This window comes from Octopus bimaculoides, chromosome 1 (genome assembly GCF_001194135.2).
Source record: "Octopus bimaculoides isolate UCB-OBI-ISO-001 chromosome 1, ASM119413v2, whole genome shotgun sequence".
Lineage (NCBI taxonomy): Eukaryota > Metazoa > Mollusca > Cephalopoda > Octopoda > Octopodidae > Octopus > Octopus bimaculoides.
The window spans coordinates 99,600,835-99,628,699 of NC_068981.1; the positions used below are offsets into that span (position 1 = coordinate 99,600,835).

The window sequence follows — 27,865 nt, forward strand, 5'->3', positions numbered from 1 at the left end:
TTTACATTCTGAGTCCAAATTCTGCTGAGGTCAACTTTGCCTTTCATCCTTTCGGGGTCAATAAAATAAGTACCAGCTGAATACTGTAATCAACTTATCCCCTCCTCCAAAATGTTCTGGGCTTGTGCCAAAATTTGAATCCCAATATTACCTATGATAGACTTGTGACTTATTTCAATGGCAATTCATCTCTTCCATGCAAACAGAGCTAAACAGTAGACTACTGTATTTTGTATAGAGTAATTTCATTCTATTCTCATTATTTGGTTCCTATATAAACCACACCAGTATACTCTCATGCCACAGAAACAACCAGTATATCATTACAGTTACTATGAAATCACTATAACCTCTCCATTATCATTTCAGACTTTATCACACTACACCACATAACATGAGGTTACGATAAGTCTCATTTCGTTACCAAGGGTACAATTGCACCACTATAAGTACCACAACACTACTATAAGACAACACCATAGTAAGTACTAACACTACACCACAATCGTTCTCACTTTTCCTGCAAGTATCCCTCCATCTCCTCCTCCCAATAATTAGTACCACATTACTACAATCTCTCTTGCAACATCTTGGTCACCACTTATCTGCTTACAGGTTAAATAGAGTAGCAAGTGTCGAATTTTTTATTTCAGATACAATATCAATTTGTGCTGGTCACTGTTGAGATATCTGGTGTTCTATAACCCTGTACTACTGATTTCATCTGCAAAATAGGGATAATGGCAGCCCATTGGAGGAATAAGCCCTGTGAAGTGAAGTGGCTGCTGCAGTGAATGTCACAGGCCATTCTTTGTGGCAATGCCACCACAGTCATTACCGTTTGTTCTGTGGTATGTGGCTCATTGCCCATTCCCTCTCCTGCTGCTTTACTCACCCCCAACTTTTTCCCTTTTCTTTCTTTTCCTTTCTTCTCTTTCTTATTTCATGTTTCTTTGTATTTAAATGTTCTAATAAAATTTTATATAGCATATAATGGCATCAATGCAACATTGATTTATAAGTCTTTAGCTAAGAACTAGACACATTTTCTATCTGACCCCAGTAAATTATCATTGTTGTTTATTTACATAGAGGTCCAGTACAATGATCATACATTGTTTTCTAATACTCATACAGATTTCTAAATGCTTTAGTTCTAATGGGCTGACAAACAGGTTCCATACCATCCACATATGTTATTACAGTTGAGTTGGTTAGCTGCAAGAATTTAAATATAACTGCAAAACCAATTAACTCCCAAAATCTATAAATATAAACACTGAATCATCATCATCATCGTTGAACTTTCATTTTCCATGCTGGCATGGATTAGACAGTTTGACCGGAGCTGGTAATTGAGAGAGTTGCACCAGATTCCAGTCTGTTTTGGCTTGGTTTCAATGGCTGAATGCCCTTCCTAATGCCAACCACTTCTCAGAGTGTACTGGGTGTATTTTATATGTCACCAGCATGAGTGCCTTTTATGTGTCACCAGGACTGGCCACAACCACAATTTTACTTAACATGACGTGTCTTCTAATGCACAACACATCACATGATCATACAATGCAAACTATCCTGAGAAACTGTAAAATAGTGAACTGTGAAGGATATACCTAAAGTTTTTTGTTGTTCCCAATTGTAATTAAACCAATTCCGGACTCTTCCCTGCATTTCTTTTGGTAAATTTATGGATTGCATGTACCACGATGTAATGTCCATCTGTTTTCTGTAACTTGCCTCTACTTGTCCTGCAGCATGTACAATATCACGGATCTGTTGATGAAGAAATTGGAAACTAATGATGGAAAAATAACTCAAATATCAGATTTTTTCAGAAGAAAAACATTAAAACCTGAAACAAACTAAAAAAAGAATAAATCATATCAGCTATAATTTCTGTAATTATTAAAGCAATTCATTATTTGTTAACATTCTCAAATTAATTAATGTTTTTACTGCAAAGATAAGATAATCAGTGCATTGGTATATATAACTGACTGGGTATATGTATGCGCGTGTGCACATACATACATTGTGTGAAAAAGTGCACACCCTAGTGGTTGAGGGAACCTGTGAAGGAGGTAGACCCAGGAAGACCTGGGATGAGGTGGTGAAGCATGACCTTCGAACATTAGGCCTCACCGAGGCAATGACTTGTGACTGGGACCTTTGGAAATATGCAGTGCGTGAGAATACCCGGCAAGCCAAGTGAGACCATAATTCAAGGCCTCTGCTATGGGTGTAGCCAGTTCATTTATGCATACCTTTCCTTCATTGGACACTAAACTCTGTTTGCGAAGACCTGTTGAGGCAAATGAAATCGATTCAAATTCGATGACTGGCACCCATGCCAACCTCTCCTTCATTGAACACTAAACTCGGCTTGCGAAGACCTGTTGGGGCAAGTGAACTCGATATCATGATTGAACCAAATCCGATGACTGGCACCTGTGCCAGTGGAGCGCTAAGAGCACCGTCCGAGTGTGATCATTGCCAGAGCAGCTGTTTGGCTTCCGTGCCAGTGGCACGTAAATAACACCATTTGAGTGTGATCATTACCAGCGTTGCCTTACTGGCACTTGTGCTGGCGGCATGTGAAAAAACATTTGAGCGAGGTCATTGTCAGTGCCACTGGACTGGATCCTGTGCAGGTTGCATGTAAAAAACATCATTTTGAGCGTGGCCATTTCCAGTACCGCCTGACTGGCCCTTGTGCTGGTGGCACGTAAAAGCACCCACTACACACTCAGAGTGGTTGGCGTTAGGAAGGGCATCCAGCTGTAGAAACTCTGCCAGATCAGATTGGAGCCTGGTGCAGCCTTTTGGTTCGCCAGTCCTCAGTCTAATCGTCCAACCCATGCTAGCATGGAAGGCAGACGTTAAACGATGATGATGATGATGATGTATGATGCACAATGCACAGTGAATTGAGTGCAAATAGACAAAGATGTCTGGTAAGCTTATTACAGATTAGAGATACATAAAATGTGACTGATTTAAGCTAAATTCCACTGCATGATTGATATTCTAATTGTTGTCTTTAAATATCTATTATGGGATACACTATCTTAAGAGTTTAATCATAAAATATGACTGATACCAGTCAATATAGACAGCAAGGAGATTAAACCGATCAATAAACTATAAGGAAGATTCAAGCAGCATTTATGAGCCCACCTTAATTCAAACAAGAAATGAGGTTAATATGGCTGATGTTAAATTTAAACAATTTCTGATATGGGGGTGATGAGGAAGAATTTGGAAGAGTAGAAATCTATCTTTGTAATAGCTGGTTTAGTTGCTCTGAAAAATACCTTATTAGTTTTTGATTTCAAAATTGAGTTGCAGATAGTTTTTGGTGACTCTATAAAAAGCACTTTTTGGGAAAGAAATACTGGAGTGGGTTCCTGTTATCTTCTCGAGGCCTACAGGAGGGAATTTAATATTTTAAGTAAACAATATACTTCCTGGAGAAAACACACACCTGCAATGTCATAATCTGCTTCCCTCCATGGCATATAAACTTCATTGTGCAACTTTTACCAATGCAAACCACTAACAAGTTACTTGGATGCAGTTTTTAGTTGTTTATGTTCAGCTAGTTAAGAATATCAGAGTTCAGATACATATAAAATTCCTTGAAGAAGGGAAAAGAGAAACAAGAAAAACATTTACCTGACCAACAAGAAGAGCAAAAACAAAAACCCCTGACAGCCAATAGAATGTCATGAATACAAATTCTAGCTCATTGGTGGGTTTTGGGTTGTTACCAATAGAAGTCGCTGTTTTGGTAGCCAAATAGAAACACCTAATGTAGCTGGAAAAGACAAAATGGAATTCAGTAAAGTAGTAGTAATTTAATGGAATACATACCAACACACACACATATAAATATCTATTTCTATATGTGTGTATACACACACACATACATAAACATATACATTACTGGAAGTAAAAAAATGACTCTTGTATAAAGTAGTGCAATAAAGATATCAACAGATCATCGCTTCAAACACTATCATGAACCAAGTCTATTCTAGAGTCACCCCAGTGATGATAGAGATTTTCTATCAACACACTTGCATTTTCAATTTGTTATATGAATTATGAAACCTAACCAGAGGCAAGAAAATCTCTAATGAACGACCAAACAAAAAAAAGCCTAGAGAGGATTACTGTATATTATTGCAAGGAACAATGCAGAAATAAATCCAAAGATCCAGGTAATATTAATAATATTTTCTTATGGTGATACAGAGCCACACGTTTGTAGGAGAGGAAAATATTTAATTGACATAATCTCCAGGATATGATTGGCATGTATTTTGCTCACCAAAAATGGTGAAAAGCAAGCCAGTTGTCAGTAAGATTTGAACTCTCAATATAAAGGAAACTAAAATTAAATATGCCAACAGTTAGTACAGTCTGAACTCTTAAAATAGAGAAGACGACTACTAAATAAGCAAAGGTATTTGTCTAATCTACTCTACCACCATTTCACTAGCTTTGTGGCAACTTCAATAATAGATAATAAAAAGTATAACAAAATAATAGTAGACATATCTGAGAAAGAAGAAAAGGTTTTATCAACTCACGCATTTCCAGTGCCATTGTAAACCCATTGGTTGCTACCAATTCCTTCATAATCAGACACTGCATAGTAACCACAAGTTTCAATGTGAATAAGGAATAACATGTAAGTCATCGTTTTGATAATTCTGAAAACAGAAAATTGAAAACAGTTTTCTTCATATGTAACAGAAAGAAAAAAAAAAAAGAGTTTGATCAACAATTTTTTTCTCTATAATGTCTTTAACACTTTTTTTTTCCAAACACATTGACTAGTATAGATAAGGATAAGTAAAAACAAACTTGACAGCAAATTGTATACAACATTCCATGACTGCCACACTAACATCTCATATAATCGATTATGTCACAAGTTAAAAGTCTGGAAATTATTGATATTTTTATGTTAACATGAGTGGGATGCTTTTCGAAAAATTTTGATGTTTACACTTTTACTAGTTTCAATCATTGGATTGCAGCCGTGTGACACTAGTTTGTATTCCAGGTTTCTACAAATATTGTCTACTCTCCAGCACACATAGGCCTGTGTAGTGGTGTGAAATTATAGCTGCCATTGAGGAAGTACTATCTGTGCATGCGCAAGGGACTTCACCACCGGAAGCCCCTCGAGTGCGCATGCATAGTAAATCTAGTACTTAAAGAGTTTGTTTCACTTTTTAAGTCAGTTGAGCGAGAGACCTTCGACGTGACAACACCTCGCTCCTCAACGAAGCACTCTTCACCACGATGCTATCGATATGATAGCTATTTGCTCCTCTGGCATGCATCAAGGAAGCTCTTAATCTTCCAATACCGATTACAAATTAATCAGCGGCTGCTAAGCTGAGTGACACAGGATTTATAAAACCAAGCATCATCAAAAATAAAACTTATTTTTATTATGTTGTTAATTGTTCTACTGTTTCTTCATATATAATTATGTTGAAAGGTGATAGAGAGAGACTAATGTCTCTATTACAACTATCAACCATTTACACCTGCATGCATATACTTACACATATACACTAATACCTCTAGTGTCTAACTGCTTTTGTAAGTCAAGCATTTACTCATGATGTGATATGTGTTCAATACTCATGAGAGAGATAATGAATTGCAGATGAAAACAATGATGGTGATGGTAAGGTGGTGGTGATGATGATGATAAGAAGTTGATACAGTTATTTTGTTCCAAAAACTACCATAGGTTTACTATTGATGGGAAGTTAAAGAGAGTGATACTTTGTGTGTTGTGTCTATTCCTCTATATAAATATATACATACATGTATGCACATGTACACATAATGAATATATTATGTATGCATATTTAAATTGGCTGTAAACTTACACAACTGACCCAAGAGTCAATAGTTTCATGCACAGTAAATATCAAACTTGATGTAATATTACAGCTGATTTATATATGTAAATATATAGGTGCAGGCGTGGCTGTGTGGTAAGAAGCTTGCTTCTCAACCACATGGTTCTGGGTTCAGTCCCACTGTGTGGCACCTGTCTTCTACTATAGCTTCAGGCCAACCAAAGCATTGTGGGTGAATTTGGTAGACAGAAACTGAAAGAAACCTGTCATATGTATATATTTGTGTGTGTGTGTCTTTGTGTCTGTGTTTGTTGCCCCATCACCACTTGACAACCGGTGTTGGTGTGTTTACATCCCGTTATTTAGTGGTTTGGCAAAAGAGACTGATAAGTACTAGGCTTAAGAATAATAAGTCCTAGGGTTGAAATGTTCAACAAAAATCCTTCAAGGTGCTGCTCCAACATGGCCACAGTCAAATGACTGAAACAAGTAAAAGAATAAAAGAATATATAAACACTTCAGGTCAATTCAGCCATGTAGCCACACAAGTGCTTTTCTTGGACTATTCTTTTCCTTCTCTCCAGACCTATCATCTTGTCTTTTTCTGATGAAGAGCCATGCTCAAGATGTCACACATTCCAACATTTTTCCATCTTAAACTCAGTGTTAAATTAATACATTCAACTTTTGTTGCTTTTGTCTTTATTTTCGATTTGCCTATATATATAAATATATATATATACTCTTATGTATTGAGTTCTATTTCTCTATTTTGTTTCACCATCATTTTAACATTCTCATTTGCATGACTGCATGAGATGAATGGAATTTGTTGAGGCAGATGTTTTCTCTCACCTGTTTCTCTAAGTTAATATTTTCCCATAGCCAGACCCATTTACAAAGAAGATTGGAAACAATGAACACTGCTTGTATGACAGAGATACTCATTTACAAATATAATGCAAAGCTAGGATAAGGAAATACTCATACACTTGCTCTTTCTTTCTCTTTCTCTCACACATGTATGCATGCACACACACACAAATGATAGGCTTCTTTCTGTTTCCTCTCTACCAAATCTCTTCAAAATGCTTTGGTCAGCCTGGAGCTATAGAGGCCAAGATGCCATGCAGTAGGACAGAACCTGAAGCCATGTGGTTGGGAAGCAAACTTCTTAATCATACAGCCATGCCTAGTGTACATACATATATAAACTTATATATATTTAAGGTGGACTACTAGTAGATATTCAGATCTTTGACCCATTTGAAGTTTAGGTTGCATACTGTCTTTTCTTCACAATTACCAATGTAATGATAAGAAGTTTCTGTGCGTGGGTCAACAGGGTAACAGTTTGATACCAAGCTGATGACAATTGAATGAACGCACATTCTGTTGAGATTTTAAATGCAAAAATATTTTTCCTTCCTGTTAACAACTAAATGTTGTTGCTGCTATAAATGACAAAATATGTTTACAGCAAGTAAGATAGTCTGAATTTAATATGAGATGATGGATCAGGTTTAACAGTAGTCACCATAATGTGTTTCTTGGAGTTAGCTGGTTAGGTTGTGTCCTGCCACAATGAAATAGTTGTTTTCCATTGGTGCTATGGTCAGGCGTGTGCTGCTACTGTCTCATGGACTCTTGCTCTAGTTTGGTCTGTTTGTTTACTCTTTGCTTCTGTAGGTTCGTGGCTAAAATACCCTAAATATATAATATGCTCTTGTCAGAAAAAGCACCAGAAGTCTAGATGGTTAGTGTTCCGATGACATCACAAATATTTGAGCAAATTGCATTCATGTTGTCTGATTGTTTATGTACAGTGATTCAAGTTCAATTTCTAGGTATTTGTGACTGCAACAGTGGTGTCTATTCTTCAACTAGTTCGATTTGCTAGACTTTCACAAAATGAATGAAAATAACTTAAACAAAAATGCTTGAAGTATTAGTGATGGCAGTGTACTTCATCATCTAGCTACAGGTTTCAGTTAGCTACTGTGTTGGTTAGTGCATATATGTACTACATTACTGTCATCATCATCATCCTCATTTAAGGTCCATTTTTCTTCTCACCAACCCTTACCTGTTCCCAAGCAAGGTAAAATTTCCCAAGGCCAGGCGTTTTTACAGAAGACTAGAAATGAATTATTTCACATGTATGACAATGATACTCATTTACAATCATTACAAGATTTCTAGACAAGGGTATACTCAAGCATATGCATTATACACACACATGTATGTGTGTGTGTGTGTGTATATATATATCACCACTACAACCAATCAACTACTGCTATTGACACGGACAGAGGCCACTGCCATTTACCATTACCAACACGGTCACTACTACTATTACAACCCCCCAAAAATGCCCCAACGTGGACTATTGACACCAGTAAGGAACAATTATGAATTCTTCATTTAATTTCATTTTTTTAAATATGTATTTTTGATAAGGTTCGTTTTTACAAGAACCGAAACATGTTAAAAATATCTCTGACAAAATTTTTTAATTAAAATTCATTTTTTATGTATTGGCATTTTCAAACTTCTTTTATATATATATATATATATATATATATATATATATCATCATCATTTAATTTAATATACACAACAGACTTCTTTCAGTTTCTTATCTACCAAATGTACTGACATGGCTTTGGTTTGCCCAGCGTTGTAGAAGATCCTTGACACTTGCTGAAGATGTCATGCAGTGGGACTGAACTCAAGACTACATGGTTGAGAAGTACACACACACACACACACACATTTGGGATAGGAGAACTTACCTCACAGCATGTGCTGACCGAGCTGCTTGATCACAACGCTCGTAGAATTCCCAAAATGTTAGAATCTGAAGAAATCAATAGAAATTTAATCAGACATTATGAAGGTTAGAAACAACATTGTTTCATTATCACATCTGTTACATATGCATAAATATGCAAATATATATACACATACACACACAAGCATATGCATATATATATATATATATATACACACACGCACACACACACACACAAGTGTGTGTGTGTGTATGTTTGTCAGGCACTGTCTATTTCCTTCTCTCTTTCTAAATAAAAGCATATATGTATATTAACGTTTTTTTAAACATTAAGGCTATTTTAGGTAACACATAGCTAAGAGTTGTTTCCCTTTACATTTAAAGCCAATATTTAAGTTTGGGATTTGATATGTAATTGTTAGCGTTCATGTTATTATGATGATGATGATCATCATCATGATCATGATTATGAAGTGGAGTTCGAACAGATGGAATATCGTATGCTATCACAATTCTGTGGCAGAGTTGACCTCACAGGAAATGGATAGCAACTAATGGATGAGAGGGTGTCATAGTGTTGAGAGTTACAGATTTTGAGACTCACTAGTGACTGATACAATGGGAATAGAATGGATAATAACAATAATGATGAAGGTGAAGGTAATGATAAACACATGTCTCTTAACTGCAGGTACACGTTACTAGAGGAACCACCCGATATGTGCATATTACATGTGAATACACGTACATGATTACATATGTATGCCTGCACACATGCATTTATGTATGTATGTATGGATTTCTCTGTGTGTGTGTGTATGTATGTATGTATGTATGTATGTTTTTCTTTGAGCTTTATTGCAGTTCTTTTCAAGAGAGTTCAAGCTGGTTGCTAACAAAGCAATAACACCTTTGAAGTTAAGAGACTTTCTGGTATTTGTAAATATGTGGTTGAGGGGGTGAGTTGGTGTGTTTGTTCGAGCTCTCAGTGCATACACCCATGTGTGTGCATCTTATTTCTTTATTGCCCACAAGGGGCTAAACATAGAGGGTACAAACAAGGACAGACAAACGGATTAAGTCGATTATATCGGCCCCAGTGCGCAACTGGTACTTAATTTATCAACTCCGAAAGGATGAAAGGCAAAGTTGACCCCGGCGGAATTTGAACTCAGAATGTGGCGGCAGACGAAATACCGCTAAGCATTTCGCCTGGTGTGCTAATGTCTCTGCCAGCTCGCAGATGTGTGTGCATCTATTTACCTAACTAATCTCAGATGGAGAATCTTTGGAATATCTTACAAACCTTCACTCTGCCAGTAATAGATTGGATTTGGAGAATCCGTGTCAGTTTCTTTTGTCCTTTTTTTAAAAAGAAAAAGAAACCCTAGTATTTCTGAGTTTTTGTGTATATTTGTTGGTATGCAGCCAAGTGCACATATGATGATAGGTGCAAATGAGAATTTATAGTCAGGGTACAAGAGCTGAAAGTTTTGCATTAATTCGCCATAAATATTCTGTTTTTCTTGGACTTTTGACTGTATATTCACATCTACTGGGCAACTGACCTCTACAACAGTGCATGACTTTTGTTCCTTATCCCACAAAACAATATCAGGTCTGTTATGTTTGTACGGAGTTGCTGTTTTTATTGGAGGGTTCCACTATGCATGCACACACACAAATATTTATTTCCAACTTTATTGACATGAAAATTCATCATTGAAACATTTATTCTGAGCTTTAATCTTTGTTGTTATGCTTTAAGTCAGTTTTGATTGAATATTATCAAGCTGCCACCACTTGTCTTTTTTTTCCTGACACTGAATACCTCTGAAAACAGCACACAGCATGTTCTACTTTTAGTGTGATTTTGCTTGCTAGTTCTAGTTCTGTGTTTCCCAACCATTTTTTTTTTACCCTTGGACTCCTTTGATTCCTATTTTACTCAGATGTACCCTCCTAGCCGTTTTTTTTTTGTTTAAAAAGTCATATTATATTTTTATAATTAAATATTATTAAGAACTGATTAAAAAAAGAATTAAAAAAAAATTTTGTGTATTGTAGAAGTATAACCAATTTATAGTGCATAAATTTTAACAACAAAATCTTCCATGGACCTCCAAGGGTTGAGAACCACTATTCTTGTTGATTAACTGTCTGCATTGAAGGTTCATGGAGAAATGTACTTGTTAGTGTAATATTCAGTTACTCATTTCTCATCCTCTCTAGGAATATACAATAGTGTATACTGCTCAGTTACTGGTAATGTGTTATCAGAGAGCAATGTCAGTGCATACTACTCAGTTACTGTTCTGTCATCTTGATGGAAAAGCAACAGTAGTGCATATTGACTAATTGACGGTTGTCAACTCATCAATGAAAAATGTTAGTATGTAGAGGTGAGTTACTGGTTTGCTATTTTATTACAAAATGCTGTTAGTGCATACTTGTATCACTTTGTTAAAGGTAAATATTAGTATACACAGGTCAATTTCATGTCTGACATCCAGCTACTATTCATTTACTGATGTCAACTTATTAAAAAGCAATGTTAGTGTATATTGGTGAATTATTGGTCTGTGGTCTTACTCTAACATCTTATATAAGATGTCAGAGTGTGGTATAATTATTTTGGAATTATTTCCACCCACATCTATATATAATAGGGGTAGCCATGTATCTCCTCTATAGGAAGAAGCCCGTGCTTATCCCTCTATCTTACAACACCCAGCATAAAGCCACTTTCCCTTCTCAAATACTCCCCATTTAACACTGGAAGCTTTTCTCCTTTTCCTCTTCCTGTCCTTCTATCTTGCAAATTACTTGGAAACTACACTAGTGCTGGTGGCATGAAAAAGCACCCAGTACACTCTGTAAACTTATTAACATTAGGAAGGGCATCCAGCTGTAGAAATCATGCCAAAGCTGATACTGAATCTTGATGAAGCCTTGCAGCTTGCCAGATCCTGTCAAACTATGCCAGCATGGAAAGTGGATGTTGAATGATGATGAAGGTGTGATTTAAGGGAGATTCAGCTGCTAATTGTAGAATATCAAATGATTACATAGATGCTCCCACATTAGTTCAAATTGTTTCTGTTGAAGTAACTGTCCACTTACTAAAGTTAGGTAAGGCAAACAGTTTTATGTTTATGAGACATTCACCATCTGGTTTTCTGATTTGTTTAGAAAATTACAAACCAATAACTGACAAATAAATACTGATATTGCACTTTGATAAAATGACATCAGTAACTGACCCCTGTGCACCAATATTTCTCCTTGACAATATGACAGAGCACAATATATGACCAGTAACAAGACCTTACACAAACAGTTTTCTTTGACAAGTCAACACACCAGGAACTAACCGATGTTTACCAACATTGTTCTTTATCAAACAAGTAACAATCTAATATTCATAATGATTGCTTTTGAAAAGATGCTAGATCAGTATAGACTAACGTTGTTCTTTAACATGGTGATAGGTTAGTAACTGTTTGCTTTTTCTCACTTTGGTTAGTGAGCGGTTACTTCAACAGACAACTTGAATAAATGAAGGAGTGTCTACAGAGACATTCTATCTTCTCAAATTAACAGTTAGATTTCTCTCAAATCATATCCTAACACATGTAATAATAGGGCTCATTAACTTACATAATCCTATGTAACACCAAAATAATGGAATGTTCATGACAAAAATACCTGTGTAACAAATTTTTTTATTTCTTTTTGTCTTTGGTCAATAAGTGCTATTTCCTATTTCCTTCTCTCTAGAAATCAAAGGAAATGACTACTATTCCCTTCAAACTTTGCTTTTGTGATTTGGACATTAATTTTTTGAAACTGACCTATTTTCCATTACATTTCAGACAGATTCAGAGTGGAGTTGCTGAAGCAGAAATATCGTTATAGCAAATATTCTGCTCAATACCATAGGTTTGCTTGTCAGTTGCTTGACCTCATTCCTGAGCATGAACATGTCTCTTAGTGGCTGACAATAAGTGTATCTCTGATCAAAAGCAGGAGTAGTTGAGGAGCATCATAGCCATGTGTTGAGAGGGATTCTTTAGAGTTTAATAAATGTAACAAAAGTAAAGTTTGAAGGAAATATTCACCATTTTTCATACTTTCTATGGATAAGCAAATAGGAAATACCAGTTGCTACCCAAGGATAAAAATCGTGTTACACAGTGTTATAGATTTGTTCAATTATGTCTACTCTCAAACTAAACAACAACTACATGTATCATTTTAAAACTAACTAACAGACATGCAACTGAGCTGTGTATACTAACATTAATCTTTAACAAGATGTCTGATCAATTTAATTTGAAAACTAAAACAGACTTAAACTCCCTAATAAATACTTAGTGTGTTCCATATTTCTACTTTATCTCAATATTTTACAGTGCTATAAGGTAAGGTGTCGAGCAGGCAGAACCATTAGCATGTTGGGAAAATGCTTAGTGGCATTTCATCTGTCTTTACATTCTGAATTCAAATACCACTGAGGCTAACTTTAGCTTTCATCCTTATGGGGTTGATAAATAAGTACCAGTCAAGTACTGGAATTGATGTAATTGACTAGTCACTTCCTCCAAATTGCTGGCTTTGTGCCAAAATTTGAAATCAATATTTTACAGTGCTATCATACATATGTATGAATCCTATTCTGTTGAATTTAAACTGAAATAAAATATATTTTCTAATTTTACGATTTTGTTTTTTGTTATTTGCTAACCAAGGGAAGAAGAGCAGAAGGCATGGCACCATAGTAGCTCTGATAGCCAAAGAGTTGCGGGATAGTTAACTGTTACAAATGTATTTAATGATTAGTTTAAATTGTAAGTTAATATGTGGTGGGCAGGTGGAAATGGATTGAATGAATATGAGTTTAGGGAGGCACCTCTGAAAAAGACAGATTGTTTAATATTGGTTCTTGGAATGGACATTACACTATAGTTGTGTGGATGACATAAATTTAGCTACAATTGGTTAAGTGAACATAATTTAGAGCAAAGAAGCAGAGATTGTGATCATAAAACAATAGAGTTATGAGCATGGCAACTATTAAGTGCAAGAGCCAATGGTGCCTTGTAAAAAGAACTCAGTCCACTCTGTAAGGTGGTTGACATTAGGATAAGCATCCAGCTGTAAAAACTATCATGCCAAAATAGACAGTGAAGCCTGTACAGTCTTCTGGCTTACCAACTCCTGTCAAACTCATGCCATCATGAAAAACAGATGTCAAATAATGATGATGATGATGATGTGTTTCATAATCAAGTACATGGTATTTTTTTTAAATATGATATTAATATTTCTAAGTCTCTCTAAAGGAGACTACGGCAGCGGTACTGGATATTAATAGTTATCGCCAAGCCAACATGGCAGTCCCAAAAATAGGACGAATGCTGCCATTGATTAGCTCCAAGAGGCCATCGTCTCTAGGTAGCTATGTGACACACGAACCTGTGTCTTTTATAACCCCTTCGAACAGGGGAGGTCAGCCACTTCCCCTTGCTAGTCTGGCATCTACAGACTAGTTTCAGGGTGCTTGCCCTTTATCATTATAGAGCAGCCGAACCCAGCAGGCGTCGCTACTGACCGTCTACTGTTCGAAGGTTATAATGGACACAGGTTCGTGTGTCACATAGCTAGCTAGAGGCGATAGCCTCTTGGAGCTAATCAACGGCAGCATTCGTCCTATTTTTTGGACTGCCATGTTGGGTTGGTGATAACTATTAATATTTTTTAATATGGTTTGCTGTTTAATTGAATAAGTCAGGGGGATTATTTCAAATAAGGTGTAAGAATTCTATGGGAAAAATAGCGAAGTGATAGTGTGCCATCAGTTAATGCTCCATTATCATCATTAACTTTCAATGTTAGTACTTTGGTGAAATACAGTTTATTACTCTAATTGGTGAGTTGTATAATTAGCAAGGTTTTGTTGAGTTTGTAGTGTTGAAACCAAATCTTTTCATGGGTCAAAAAAAGAACCCAAAAGCAGTCAATTGTATTATTTAAAGAATACTCATATGAAGCTATTTATTGTAGCCATGACAACCCTTTTAATTTATATAATTATCATTTTTAGGATACCTTCAGTCAAATTCTCCAGGGGTTGCTTCTTCCATACATCTTGCTAACTTGCCAGTAATTTATGCTTCTGTATCATTCTTTTTTATATCGAAGTATGTTGATAAGGCCTTTTCCTTCAATACCCATAATACCAGCTTGATGACTGGGAGCTCCCAGTGTTTCTGGTAGTGACCAGCCAACTTCATTCTTCTGACAGCTATTTTCCTACTCAACACTGATAAGCCCCAATACAGATGCTTGCTGCTAAGGTTATTCTATTTGATGTTAAGGTTATTTTATCTGCTAAGGTTATTCTATTTGATGATAAGTAAAGCATGTATTTAGATATTTTTGCAAGGTATGCTTCAAGATCTAGCATTCCCAGCCACATAGAAGCTGATCTTGATATTTCAGCAGAGGCTAGAATTCCACACACTGACCATGCAGTTCAGAGCATTACTTGTAAGTGCCTTACTCACTTTTAGGTATTACTCAGATGAGATTACTTATAAGCCCAGGTGTTTAAAGTTTTTGACTCCTCTCAGAGCAGTGCATACTGTTATTAGAGGTGGATGATTTTGGAGGATGTTGTTTATGTGATAGTGAAATGAATCTGAATCTAGTAAAGAATCCATAATTTGTAATTGAGATTCAGAAAATGTCTCATCTCCTTAAATGTCTCATCTCCTTAATGTTTAAGGAGCGTGCTTTCAGGAAAAGGTCACTAGAGATGAAAATATACATATGAGTGGGCAGTTCCGGTAATATGCAATATTTTGAAAAAAACATTGTATATATATTTTAATGGAGCAGTTCGTTCGATCAATCAATCAATCGATCCATCCATCCACCCACCCATCCATCTATCCTTCCATCCATCCATCCATCCATGTGTGTGTATGTGATTTTATATATTTGTCAATTATTTACTATAATTTACGATGTTGTTAGTTCTAAGTCATCTTCACCCAAACAGACTTATGCTGAAAAGTACTCCAACCATGACCACCTCATTTTCTGTATACCTAGGAACATATTGGTTTCAAATTTTGGCATCAGGCCAGCAATTTCGGGGAAAGGGTTAAGTTGATTACATCAACCCCAGTACTCAACTGGTACTTATTCTATTGATCCTGAGAGTATAAAAGGCAAAGTCAACCTTGGTGGAATTTGAACTCAGAACACAAAGACAGATGAAATGCTGCTAAGCATTTTGCCCAACTTGCTAAGGAATATATTAACAGTGTGTCCTTACTATTTTTCTGAGATGGTAGGGCAGGATTCTTAAGAAGATAGGGTAAGATGGTAGGGAGATTTGGCTGTTATTTCAAGTTGATTAAATGACTATTGAGGCTCACTTTTTGGCTTGATATGAATCCTATTTTATAATAGGGAAAGGCATGAACATTAGAACAACCATTTCTTTGTTTAAATATAAATAAAGGGCGTTTTACCAAATCTAAAAGAAACCAACTGGATATTCCTTTTAATTTCTTAGACCTACATAGACCTTGAATCTAGTATGTGTCACAGGATAGGATAAATTGGCACTCCACTTCATTTGATCAACAGAACAGCCTGCTCATGAAATTAACATTCAAGTAGCTGAGCATTCCACAGACATGTGTACCCTTAATGTAGTTCTCAGAGAGATTCAGCATGACACAAGATGTGACAAGGCAGGCCCTTGAAATACAGGTACTACTCATTTTTACCAACTGGAGCAATGTGAAATAAAGTGTCTTGCTCAAGGACACAATGTGCCACTGGGAGTCAAACTCATGACCTTATGACTGTGAGTTGAATACCCTAACCACTAGACTACACAGCTTCACTGTGTCACAGTAATATTTAGATGACTCAAGTACTTGACTTGTACTTTATATTATAGCTCTGAGAAGGATGGAAGGAAAAGGTGTCACTGCTGCTGTCCTAGAACTGACACAACACTTACACAGACCACAGAGGCTACACACATAGCAGTAGACAGACCGAGCCTCAGTAGAAAGCATGAATGGAAAAATAACACCCACCACCATACCACACCACATGAGTAAAGACAGAAGGGAGGAGAAGAGAGAGGGAAAAAAATTATCATAAATAAAACACAGGTACAAACAAGGTAATCCACATACAAGAGACATATATGCACATACCTGTGATACACATATTATAGAGATAGATAAAAAAAAAGAAAAAATATATTTGTCACATACCTGTGATAAATATAAGAAATAGAGATAAAAAAAAAAAGGATACAAACAACATAAGAAGCAAACTCATATACACACACAAACACATACACAATAACTTCACAGATGGCTTCAACAGTATCGACAACATGACTAATGACAGCAGCAGTGACAATGATGGCAATAACAACTACCACAATGGCAGTACATGGACAAACACATAAACACAGAGAGATACAGGAACTATACCAAATTTTTGGGTCCTAGGACAGCAGCATCCACAACAGAGGGAAAGGCTGGGGCTGAAGGTAAGGTCATATTGCTACTAAGAACAATGACACACACACACACACACACACACACACACACACAAATACACACACATACACACACAAACAAGGATGCAAATGCATGTGCACATAAGGATATACATCATAGAAGAGTGTGGAGGCGCAATGGCCCAGTGGTTAGGGCAACGGATTCGCAGTCATAGGATCGCGGTTTCGATTCCCAGACTGGGCATTGTGAGTGTTTATTGAGCGAAAACACCCAAAAGCTCCATGAGGCTCCGGCAGGGGATGGTGGCGATCCCTGTTGTAATCCTTCACCACAACTTTCTCTCACTCTTTCTTCCTGTTTCTGTTGTGCCTGTAATTCAAAGGGTCAGCCTTGTCACACTGTGTCATGCTGAATATCCCCGAGAACTACGTTAAGAGTACACGTGTGTGTGGAGTGCTCAGCCACTTGCATGTTAATTTCATGAGCAAGCTGTTCCGTTGATCGGATCAACTGAAACCCTCGATGTCGTAAGCGACTGAATGCCAACAACATAGAAGAGCAGAATGAAATAAGTGGAGCAAGAGCACACATGAGGATAAAAAGTGTCACTGAATAGGCCACAGATGTGTGAGGAAAAATTCCTGGACAATGGACATGAGTTACAACAAGAACAGTAATAAACAAGTGAAGAACAAATATATAGTGCGTGTGTCTATTTGGCCAAAAAAAAAAAAGACCATCCCGAAATACAACAATTCACACACACACACACACACACACACACACACACACACACACACACACACACATATACAGGTATGGCAGTCTAGTAAGAAGTTTACTTCCCAACCAGATGGTTCTGGGTTCAGTCCCACTGCATGGCATCTTGTGCAAGTGTCTTCTACTCAAGCCTGAGGCCAATCAAAGCCTTTTGAGTGGATTTGGTAGACAGAAACTGAAAGGGCCCATTGTGTGTGCATGTATGTGTATGTGTGTGTGTGTGTGTGTGTCTTTCTGTCTGTGTTTGTCCCCCTCCACCACTTGACAACTGGTGTTGGTGAGTTTATGTCACCTGTAACTTAGCAGTATAGCAAAAGAGACTGATAAATTAAGTATCAGGCTAAAAAAGTACTGGGGTTGATTTGATTGACTAAAATTCTTGATGGCGGTGCTCCAGTATGGCCAGTCTAATGACTGAAACAAGTAAAAGAATAAATATACAAGAGGTTTCTACATAGTTTCCATCTAACAAATCCACTCACAAAGCATTGGTTGATCTAGGACAATAGCAAAAAACATTTACTCAATGTGCTGCACAGTGGTACTGAACCCAAAACCATGTGGTTGCAATGCAAGCTTCTTAACCACACAGCCATACCTGAAGCTAAAATATTCTTTGAAATATAATTGTTTTATTCCATTCTATTCATTGTCCTTTAGCACTGTGCTGGAGCTTATTACATTTTTGAATGGTTGCTAAACATTATTAATTCTGGAAAGGAGATGCCAACCTATTGCAGGTCTGACACCAGACAGGAAGATTTGTATTTCATTCTGAAACTAAATGAAATATCATTCATTTACTTACTCATTATCCTATTCATATTGCAGCGTATAACAATAAACTATACATTCTCATGGTACACACTGGACAATAGAGTAAGTTGAGAGCCATCAAGTGTTGTCTTTGTCCTGGGCACAGAGAAACAACTGTTTTCCCCTGCAGAGTTTCTCAAGTGGTAGGATTATAGTCTATCAATTTGTTCAGTTGAGACTCATCTTTAAATTATTAGATGGAGAGATAAAAAAAATAATAAAGAATTGACTTCTACCTTCATCATTCTTGGCAGGCGCAGCCAGCTGTTAAAGTTGACATGGGGCAGCAAATAAAATAAGTCAAGTGGTAACAAAGAGGCCAAATCAGACTGGAAAGAAAAAAAATTAAAGGAAATGAAAGACAGAAAAGATGTATTTGTGACTGAGCTAAAATATAATTAGTGCAACATTATTACATTTATGACTTTCTGGTATTTAACTACATAGTTCAGACAGATTTTATTGGTGGTATGGCAGTAAAACATTTAATGCTATTATACAACCATACAAGCTTACTGGTTGGGAGGCTTTACTGGAATTAAAATAGTTAATGTTTTATGTTCCTGTCATTTCAAACAAATAAGTACATTTCAATGAGATTTTCATAGGTGAATAGTAAATATATGTTTCAGTTAGAAGTAAAACAAACACACTAATGCATTAAGAGAACAATATGTAAATATTCAAAAATGAATGAAACAAAATAAATTAAAAAATGGACATTTAAAAATCCATACATAACAAACAAAAAAAAACAAACTAAAGAAACATTTGAACATTAAAGGAAGTATTCACAGGAAGACAAAGAGTTTTAGAGGAACAGGGAAAAATGTTTTGCATAAAAAAAAAAAAAAGAATTATAAATGGATCAGTTCTGTTAAGAAGTAGAATTAGATTGGTTTTAGAACTGTGGAATAGAACTGGAAAAATCTGAAAATATTTTCAGTAGAAATGTCAGATTTATAGTTGAAAGTGACAGGAAGCTTTGAATATAATAAAGGAGTGTAGTTATAATAAATTCTTATTTAGGATAAAATATTCCTCTATGATTCACATTAAAACTCCCTTCCATCTCATTTCTGCAATTTATTGAATGATTCAAGAGGAAGGAGCAAATGGTAAGAGAATTTTGATTCTAAGAACATTTTGAAATGAATGTTTAACTTTCTTAATTCTTAGAACAGCTTAAGAGATTCAATTCAAATGCCAACACTGAAATACTTTCAGTCTAAGCAAGCAATTCTTCAAAATATACTTCCTCAATATTTCAGTGGTAATTCTCAAAATTTTGGCATAAGAACAATAGCTTATTATAAACAGTGCTCAGGTGCACGAGAACTCACTGAAAAAGAGTAAAAGATGGGAAAGAAAGCAGCAATAAGTCAAGTAAACGAAAGTCAAAAGTACATGCATAGGGCTCTGGATAAAACACAAGACAGAAAAGTGAACAGTAAAAAAACCCTAGAGGAAAGGGTGCATAGGTTCATCAGGAGTACAATTAAGGAATTTCAAGAGAGATTGAATTTTTGAAAGATACAGTATCCTAACCAACACAGAAAATTCACTTCGTGGTTTGATAATGCTGAACAGAAAAAAAATATTTCTGAAAGTCAAGGTAGTAAGGTGTTTTTTTGTGTTTTTTGAATTTTATTAGCATGTCCACAGGTGGTAGAAATAATCCTTTCTACTAAATTCACAAGGTCTGAAATTTTGTGGGAAGAGGATAGACAATTACACTGACTCCAGTGCTCAACTGGCACTTATTTTATTGACCTTGAAAAGATGAAAGGCAAAGTTTTGAACTCAGAATGTAAAGATGGACAAAACGCTGCTAAGAATTTTGTCCAGCATGGTAACAATTCTACAAGCTCACCATCTTACAAGTGGTAAAAATAATGCATTAAAAAAAATTGCTGGAAAGATGGATAATCTTGCAGGCTCCTACCAAGTCATCTGCTAGACACTAAAGTTTTAGTCTGTTAATGCCCAGCGAAGCAAAATGTTCAAGTTATGGTGACTGATGGAGGGCATTTGTGTTGTTGCACATCTCCATACAGCCTCCAGTAGATCAATATTCTGGGTAAGATGGAGGGGTTCCAGACTGGAGATGCAAATTGAAAGTGTGAAAGTATCATAGCTTCAAATAGATAGCTAGCTATTGAGCAGCTGACAAAGGCTGAATAACACTAAGATAGCTTTGGCCATTTTTAATGATTTTAAAAATGTTGATTGTCTAGTGCAGATTATTATAATGCCTAGGTCACATTCACCAGCAGACTTCTTAAGCTTATAGAAGATTTTTTGGTTGTCTAAGTCATGTTGTCACGCTGTTTTAATATCCTTCCTGTTTATTTTTGTTTTCTCACAGATTAAAAGAAAGAGTGAATAAATACTATGTCTGAGATACCTGAATCACTAATATAAACAATGTAATAGACTCTTAGCTTCTGTTCTCAAGTTTCTTTTAAATGTACACACATTCATTCATACGTATATACACACATGTACCCGTGAAAACATGTTTCAACACACACACACACACACATGCACACACAAGGTGTGTTAGTTTTTTGTGAGTCATTTGTATGAATTTAAGAAAAGATGTATAACTCATCAAAGAAAAGCTGTGTTTGAAAAGAAATTGGTACAAAATATATTGAGAATCCTTTTATCACATCTATTCAATGAATCCACTGTTAGCATCAATGGCTGCTTCAATACAGGGTCTGAAGCATTGACATGCCCAAATCAAATCATCTTTATCAATTTTGGGCATAGTGCTAGTTACAGCGAACTTGAGAGAATGTGTGGTGTTATGGGGATGTTGATTGATCTCTCTCTTGACTATGCCCTATATGTAATAGTCCAGTGGATTGAGGTCTGGTGAGCTAGGAGGCTATATCTCTGGGAGAACATGATCATGGTGATTGGCACACAGCCATGCTTGGGGTGTCTTAGACTTATGGAACAGTGTAGAGTCTTGTTGGAAGATGTACGGTCTTCTGTTCCATACACTGTTTATCCAGGGCCTCACAACTTTCTCCAACACCTCTGTGTTGACATAAGCATAAACTCTTAAGCCCTGTGAAAAGAAAGTGAGGAGGTATGTAACCTCCCTTGTTGCTGATGATTCCCAGAACCATCACAGTTACTGGGAACTTAGTATGCATGACTGTTGGTCTCTGCATAACCATCTGTCAATCCTTTGGTTTACTTTTTGGTCCTGATTGAAAGTTTTCTCATCAGAGAAAAGCCTAAGCATTGTAGCCTCTTGGTGTTTTAATTTGTTTAGCAAGTACTTTGCATGAATTGAACAATTCTCTCTTGTTGTATCCAACTGACCTTTCTGCATTACATATGACTTATACTAGATGTCCTCATGCACAACTCTTCTGATAGTGCATTCTGAAACCTGAAAGTCCTTTGCAATGGCTCTAATGACTTTCTGGGATCTTTATCAGTTACATCTTGGGACTATTTGTTACAAAGGTATGTGTTCTGATGGTTTTAGGACCCTGTGTATTAATTTACGTGCTGACGATGGATCTCAGTCAGTAGCTTCCAGCTCCTTTTAAACTTTGACAATGAAGGATTGATTTACTTTCACTCCTTTCCAAAATGGTCTTCAGCTTGTCTTTGAACTGCTTAACTGGACTTCTACATAATGCTAATGGCCGTGCTTTGGAAGTTCACACTCACACAAACCATAATCTTAGCAGGTGTTATAGCTTATAAATATAAATAGTTAACATCCAGAAAACAGCTCAGTACTTACAATCTTACCTCTCCACTTTCTCTATACAACATCTGCAACTATTTTTCACCCTATAATTCTTATACTTAGGGAGCATAATTTCCAATGACTGCACACTGACAAAGGGATTCTGAACTACCTCAAGAAGATCTTTGTAGCCTTTGGAAGGCTCAGTAACAGGGTCTTTCTAAACAACTGTCTCATTCTCCATTGTAATTTTCTCCCCTACAAAGCAGTCTATATTTTCTTTCTCCTGTATTGATGTGAGACATTAATCTCATACAGTCAGTTATTTAATGTTCTCAAGCCCTTCGACATCCAGTGTTTCTGAAGGGAGTAAGGTCCTTTTGATCTCTTTGTAGGATGCAGTGGCAAACAAAGAAGTCTTCTGTCAAACTAACACCAGCAGCCTGAGCTGACACCATTCAGGCATAGACGCGGATATATAATGAACATATTAAAGTGCTGCTTTTCTATAGGATTCCTATGTAACCAGCTGCACTGTAGCTTGGTGGTGATCTGCAGCCTCTAGATGTTGGAAACATTCCTATTGAGTTAAAAATTTCATGTAAGTCCAGCTTTTATTTTCATCCTCATGAATAGGAGTAAGGTCACACAAATGAGGAAAATATCAAACAATATAGAAACCAGAATGCAACCTTCTCTGGCTCAAATTTCAATGTTCCAATGACAACTCAGGCCATCATTCCAGTGTGGAACTTGTATAGGGGTTTTACAAATTTGGGCAATCTGACTTGCTGAAAACATTCCATTAAAGTCCCCTGATTAGTAGGTCATTAATAACTCATGTTAATTGGTGTTTCTGTCACTTTACACAGCTAACAGTTTTTGACAGTAAAGCCAATGCCATGTTGGTGGTGTCCATCATCAGAGTAGCCCTTTCAGAAAAAAAGGTATAGTCCACATTAACTTCATTAGGAGAACCTATCTTAACAAAGATTGATGACTGTTATACCTCCTTGGCAGGTAATCTCACTGCACTCAGTGAAACTAGCAAACTGAACTCACTGAGTCAAGTAATATACACATTTTGGTGCCTCAAACACTACGAGCTGTTTGATGCTTGTGTTGGCTTGTTGAATTCCACAATGATCTTAAATATCGTGCTACTTTTGTTTTTATGGCTGCTAGGTGTCTTAACAGGTGTCTCCCTAAGAATACAGTTGAGTGGATGGTTTTATGTCACCTCTCCTTGGTCTTTCCCTAACAGTCCCTAGACAGGGCTGTTCAGTCATGCAGAAGTCTGCTACAGGCAGCTCCCACTAAAACCCAGCTACTACAACCAGTACCTTGAACTGCTGATGTACAGAGTTCAGACAAGAGGTTTCCAGCCCATTCAAACCCCTATTATAGTCCAACTTGTTAGAGAGCCAAGTTCTATGATGCACATGTTTGGTGAAGATACAGGTGTAAAGAAGCTTTGTAATGAGAATAGGGTTGTGCATTTTTAACAGTCATTATTCCTGTTGTCCAGGAGATATATCTAATGCTAAGGGTGACCCAAAATGACTTACATTTCTTCACATGTGAAAGAGGCCACAGGAAATCTACTCTTTTGGAAATACAATGTGAGGCCCATTGCTGTTCTGGGATTCCCAGTCAAATAAGTCTGGGACCACGAAATACATAATTACTGTGTAACAGAGGGGAAGCCTGACAGGAGTCTTGATGAGGAAGAATCATGCACTGGCAGGGGAGTCCAACACTTTCTACTTTACAATATGGGATCACTAGTGGCAGTGAGCTGTAAGCAAGAGGGTTTATGAACTATTGTGCTAGACACATTACATTACTACTTACACACACACACACACACGTGTGCATGCACACACACACACGTGTGCACGCACACACTCATGCATACTCAAATGCATAGGTCAGATTTAGCTATCAGACAGCTAGACTCTGCCTAAGCTAACAGTTAAGAGAGTGAAAGCATATTTAATGCTTAGAAAATGAAAGCCTAATTCAGATCAGGTCTGCTGTGAACATAAAATATTAATTGATCACTAATACTGTTTTATCTGTGGCAAATATAACAGATACTTCCAGACATATTTCAATTTTGTGACTTTTCATACAAAGAACAGACTCACCATAACTTACTGAAGTATTTAGTGATTAAATTGCTAAGTAAACATAAATAAAAAAAAAATGTACATATCTATTGGTGCAGAATAACAGAATTACTGAAAAATGAAATTATTCTGAGATGTCATCCACATAACTAAGCTAATGGTAATAACTGATTAATGGAGGTTAGAAGTTGAGTTAATTTAGGAGATTCACTGAAGCACAAAATTAATGCTGATCGGATGGGGAAAACATATGGAAATGTGTAAGAGATGTTTGAGATTATTTTGAGCAAGTTGTAAGGTAATGAATGTGTTCTTTGAAACATGTAGAAAAGACTATTTAACAAATCCAGTCCACTTGATATAAATTAAGACAGTATTATTATTACTGATGCCAGATAGTCTAAGTTAGCTGATTTAGGAGCAAATCTATGAAATGAAGTTAGCTGATCAAATAAAGCATTTGATCGACATTTCTAGTTGTAATCATTTTGCTTTTATTGAAGCCATATTGTCCTAAAACTTAAAATTGCAGACATAGTCTTGATTCTAAAAATGGCAAAGAGTTCATTTGGATGAATATTTTGGAATGAGTAGTTATTAATATTACTGATTTTTCTGACAATTAACCTCAACTTAATTGTATTTGTATTTGCACTGCTTAGTGATGGTCAGATCATCAGTAGGTGATTTATTGTAAACTGAAGACAGTAATGTCCTTAACCACTGCAAAAGTCAGATAATGAAGTAAATACATAGAAGTCCTTTCATTACACCGTTTTCAAAGACTTTATAGAAAAACAATGTGTATGTTGATGTACCTATAATATGCAAGTAGTGAAGTAGATATAACACACCACTGGAAGTGTTCAAGGTTTGACATGCTTCATACAATAATAGATTCAAATTCATGAAGATGTGGCAAATGGCTTTAGGAGAAGACAAGTGGGAATGACACTAGATACCAGTTGGATTTTTATTATCAAAACATATATATATATCTAAAATGGAACATGAACTGTGAAAACCTAAAGGTATTTTTCATGGTTCATACTCAGTTGTGGTTCAAGGCACAAAGTAAACTGAAGCTAAATCTATTACCAGTAATGTTTGCAGATGATTTTGTGTCAATTCTTAGTAGCTAAGTGAGGTAAGATGATCTTCCCAGTACAGCAATGGGCTTCACATTGTATTTCCAAAATAATTGCAGCAATTTGAACTTAAACCCTGCAAACATGTGGCTCAAAATCTTACTCATTTGGATATTCTGCATCTAAATATACACAAATACACAATCATATTCATTCGCATGCGTGTGCACCCCACCCTTCCACACACACATACATCTCAGAAGTAGACACCCCCTCATTTTACCGTTTTATCTGTGCAGACACTATACATCAGTATCATGTCAAAATGTGTTAAATCATAAAAAAACTGCACAAGGCAAGTCTACTAAATATGAGATTAGGTGTTTAAATGCATCAAATGGCATTATTTTGTTTCTTGAAATAAATCTTTCAAAATTGATAATCTTTCATATTTTACTTGTTTCAATCATTTGATTGTGGCCATGCTGGGGCACTGCCTTGAAGGCTTTTAGTTGGACAAATTGACACCAGGACTTATTTTTTTAAAGCCTAGTACTTATTCTATCTGTCTCTTTTGCTGAACCACTAAATTATGGGGATGTAAACACACCAGCATTTGGTTGTCAAGTGGTGGTGGGTGACAAACACAAACATATATATGACAAGCTTCTTTCAGTTTCCATCTACAAAATCCACTCACTTTGATTAGTCCAAGGTTATAGTAGAAGATACTTGCCTAAGGTACTACACAGTGAGACTGAACCTGGAACTATGTGATTGGGAAACAAGCTTCTTACCACACAGCTGTGCCTGTGCATATGTCTCTTTACTTTAGAGATGTTTATGTGTATATGTATTTATTGAGATAAACAAAGTGAAGGTATTCATTTGGAATACATTGCTAGCATCCTTAGAGCAATGCTTCTGTGTCACTCTATTTCAAGTGCAAAGTTTACAGAGTCATTGTGTCTTTAATTTTGTTTCATGTTTGATGGCTTAGTCAAAAGCTGGGAAGCAGCGATCCCCAGACCAAAGACCAGGCCTAAATGCTTGCATAGACTGGATTTAGTTAAAGGCATTATTGAACCAGCTTGTGGTGTTAAACTGGACAATTGTTCAGCACTGCCTAAAAGTCACCTACCAAAAACTAAGAATGGATTTTCCAATGAGTTTCCATAGTTTCTGTCCAGAAAATTTCACTCAGAAGTTGTTGACTGACTTCAAACTATAGTAGAAGGCACTTACCTAAGGTGGGATTGAACATATAATGTGATAACTTGAAATAGTCATGAGGATATCCTGGATTAACAAAGTTTAAAAACAAAAATGAAAAGCACTATTGAACTTTACAGTTTTCTGGAATAAATAAATCACAAAATCAGATTCAGTGTGAAAAAGTACTTTGATAAACCAAATTTGAAAATTTTCACTTGATTTTAAAATTTCGAAATCTGTGACAGCAACCAAAAAAAAGATATCTTTCTGTATTTGTCTATCTCATTTATTTATGCTTTTCTCACTGTAAACATTCCCCTCTTTGTGTATATTTTCTACACTCTCTCTTACTCTCTGTACATGTATATCACTCACAGTGTGTGAATGTGTGTGTGTGTTTGTGTAACGAATTTCATTAGGGCAAGAGAGCTGAAAGACTTCAAAGCATCAGCAGTGAGCTAAGAAAAATCTTTACATTGTAGTAGTTTGTCGTCTAGCTAAAATAGTTGAATGATATAATCTTGCAAGAAGTGTTATAGAGTAATCTCCCTTAAGTAAGTTTCTCGGAAGATTATATTTCATGAGAAGTAATTCTTAATTATTCAATAAGTTTCACATTTCTCTTGGAAGTTTCTAGAATGTCTAGCATTCCATTAATAAAAACAGTTTGCTTGCCCTGCTCTTTGCTTCTTTATCGATTAGACTCAAAGCCATTCACGTCATTGCTATGTCTATCTATTTCTCTATGCCATATTACTAAAAACCACTATTCAGCTGTTATTTCTACATTTTTGAACTTTCTTGCATAGATTATTTCATTCAATTAGTTTCTACATTTTCATTATGTTTCATCGACAACCAGTG

General features: G+C 36.2%; 1 protein-coding gene and 1 long non-coding RNA gene across 4 annotated transcripts in view; one reads left to right on the top strand and one right to left on the bottom strand.

The window, feature by feature from the left end:
- LOC106872261 (cyclic nucleotide-gated cation channel beta-3) overlaps positions 1-27,865 on the bottom strand; it is a 527,825-nt gene that overhangs the window by 16,116 nt on the left and 483,844 nt on the right. For all 3 annotated transcript variants that reach the window (XM_052968620.1, XM_014919185.2, XM_052968625.1), the window contains 5 exons: positions 19,082-19,174; positions 8,690-8,754; positions 4,599-4,721; positions 3,679-3,820; positions 1,617-1,776 (listed from right to left, as the gene is read on the bottom strand). In XM_052968620.1, coding sequence (XP_052824580.1) covers positions 1,617-1,776; positions 3,679-3,820; positions 4,599-4,721; positions 8,690-8,754; positions 19,082-19,174 — 583 coding nt within the window. The remainder of the gene's footprint in view (positions 1-1,616; positions 1,777-3,678; positions 3,821-4,598; positions 4,722-8,689; positions 8,755-19,081; positions 19,175-27,865) is intronic.
- Positions 17,063-27,865, top strand: part of LOC128248105 (uncharacterized) — a 48,932-nt gene continuing 38,129 nt past the window's right edge. The window contains exon 1 of the long non-coding RNA XR_008264372.1: positions 17,063-17,278. This is a non-coding gene — a long non-coding RNA (uncharacterized LOC128248105). The remainder of the gene's footprint in view (positions 17,279-27,865) is intronic.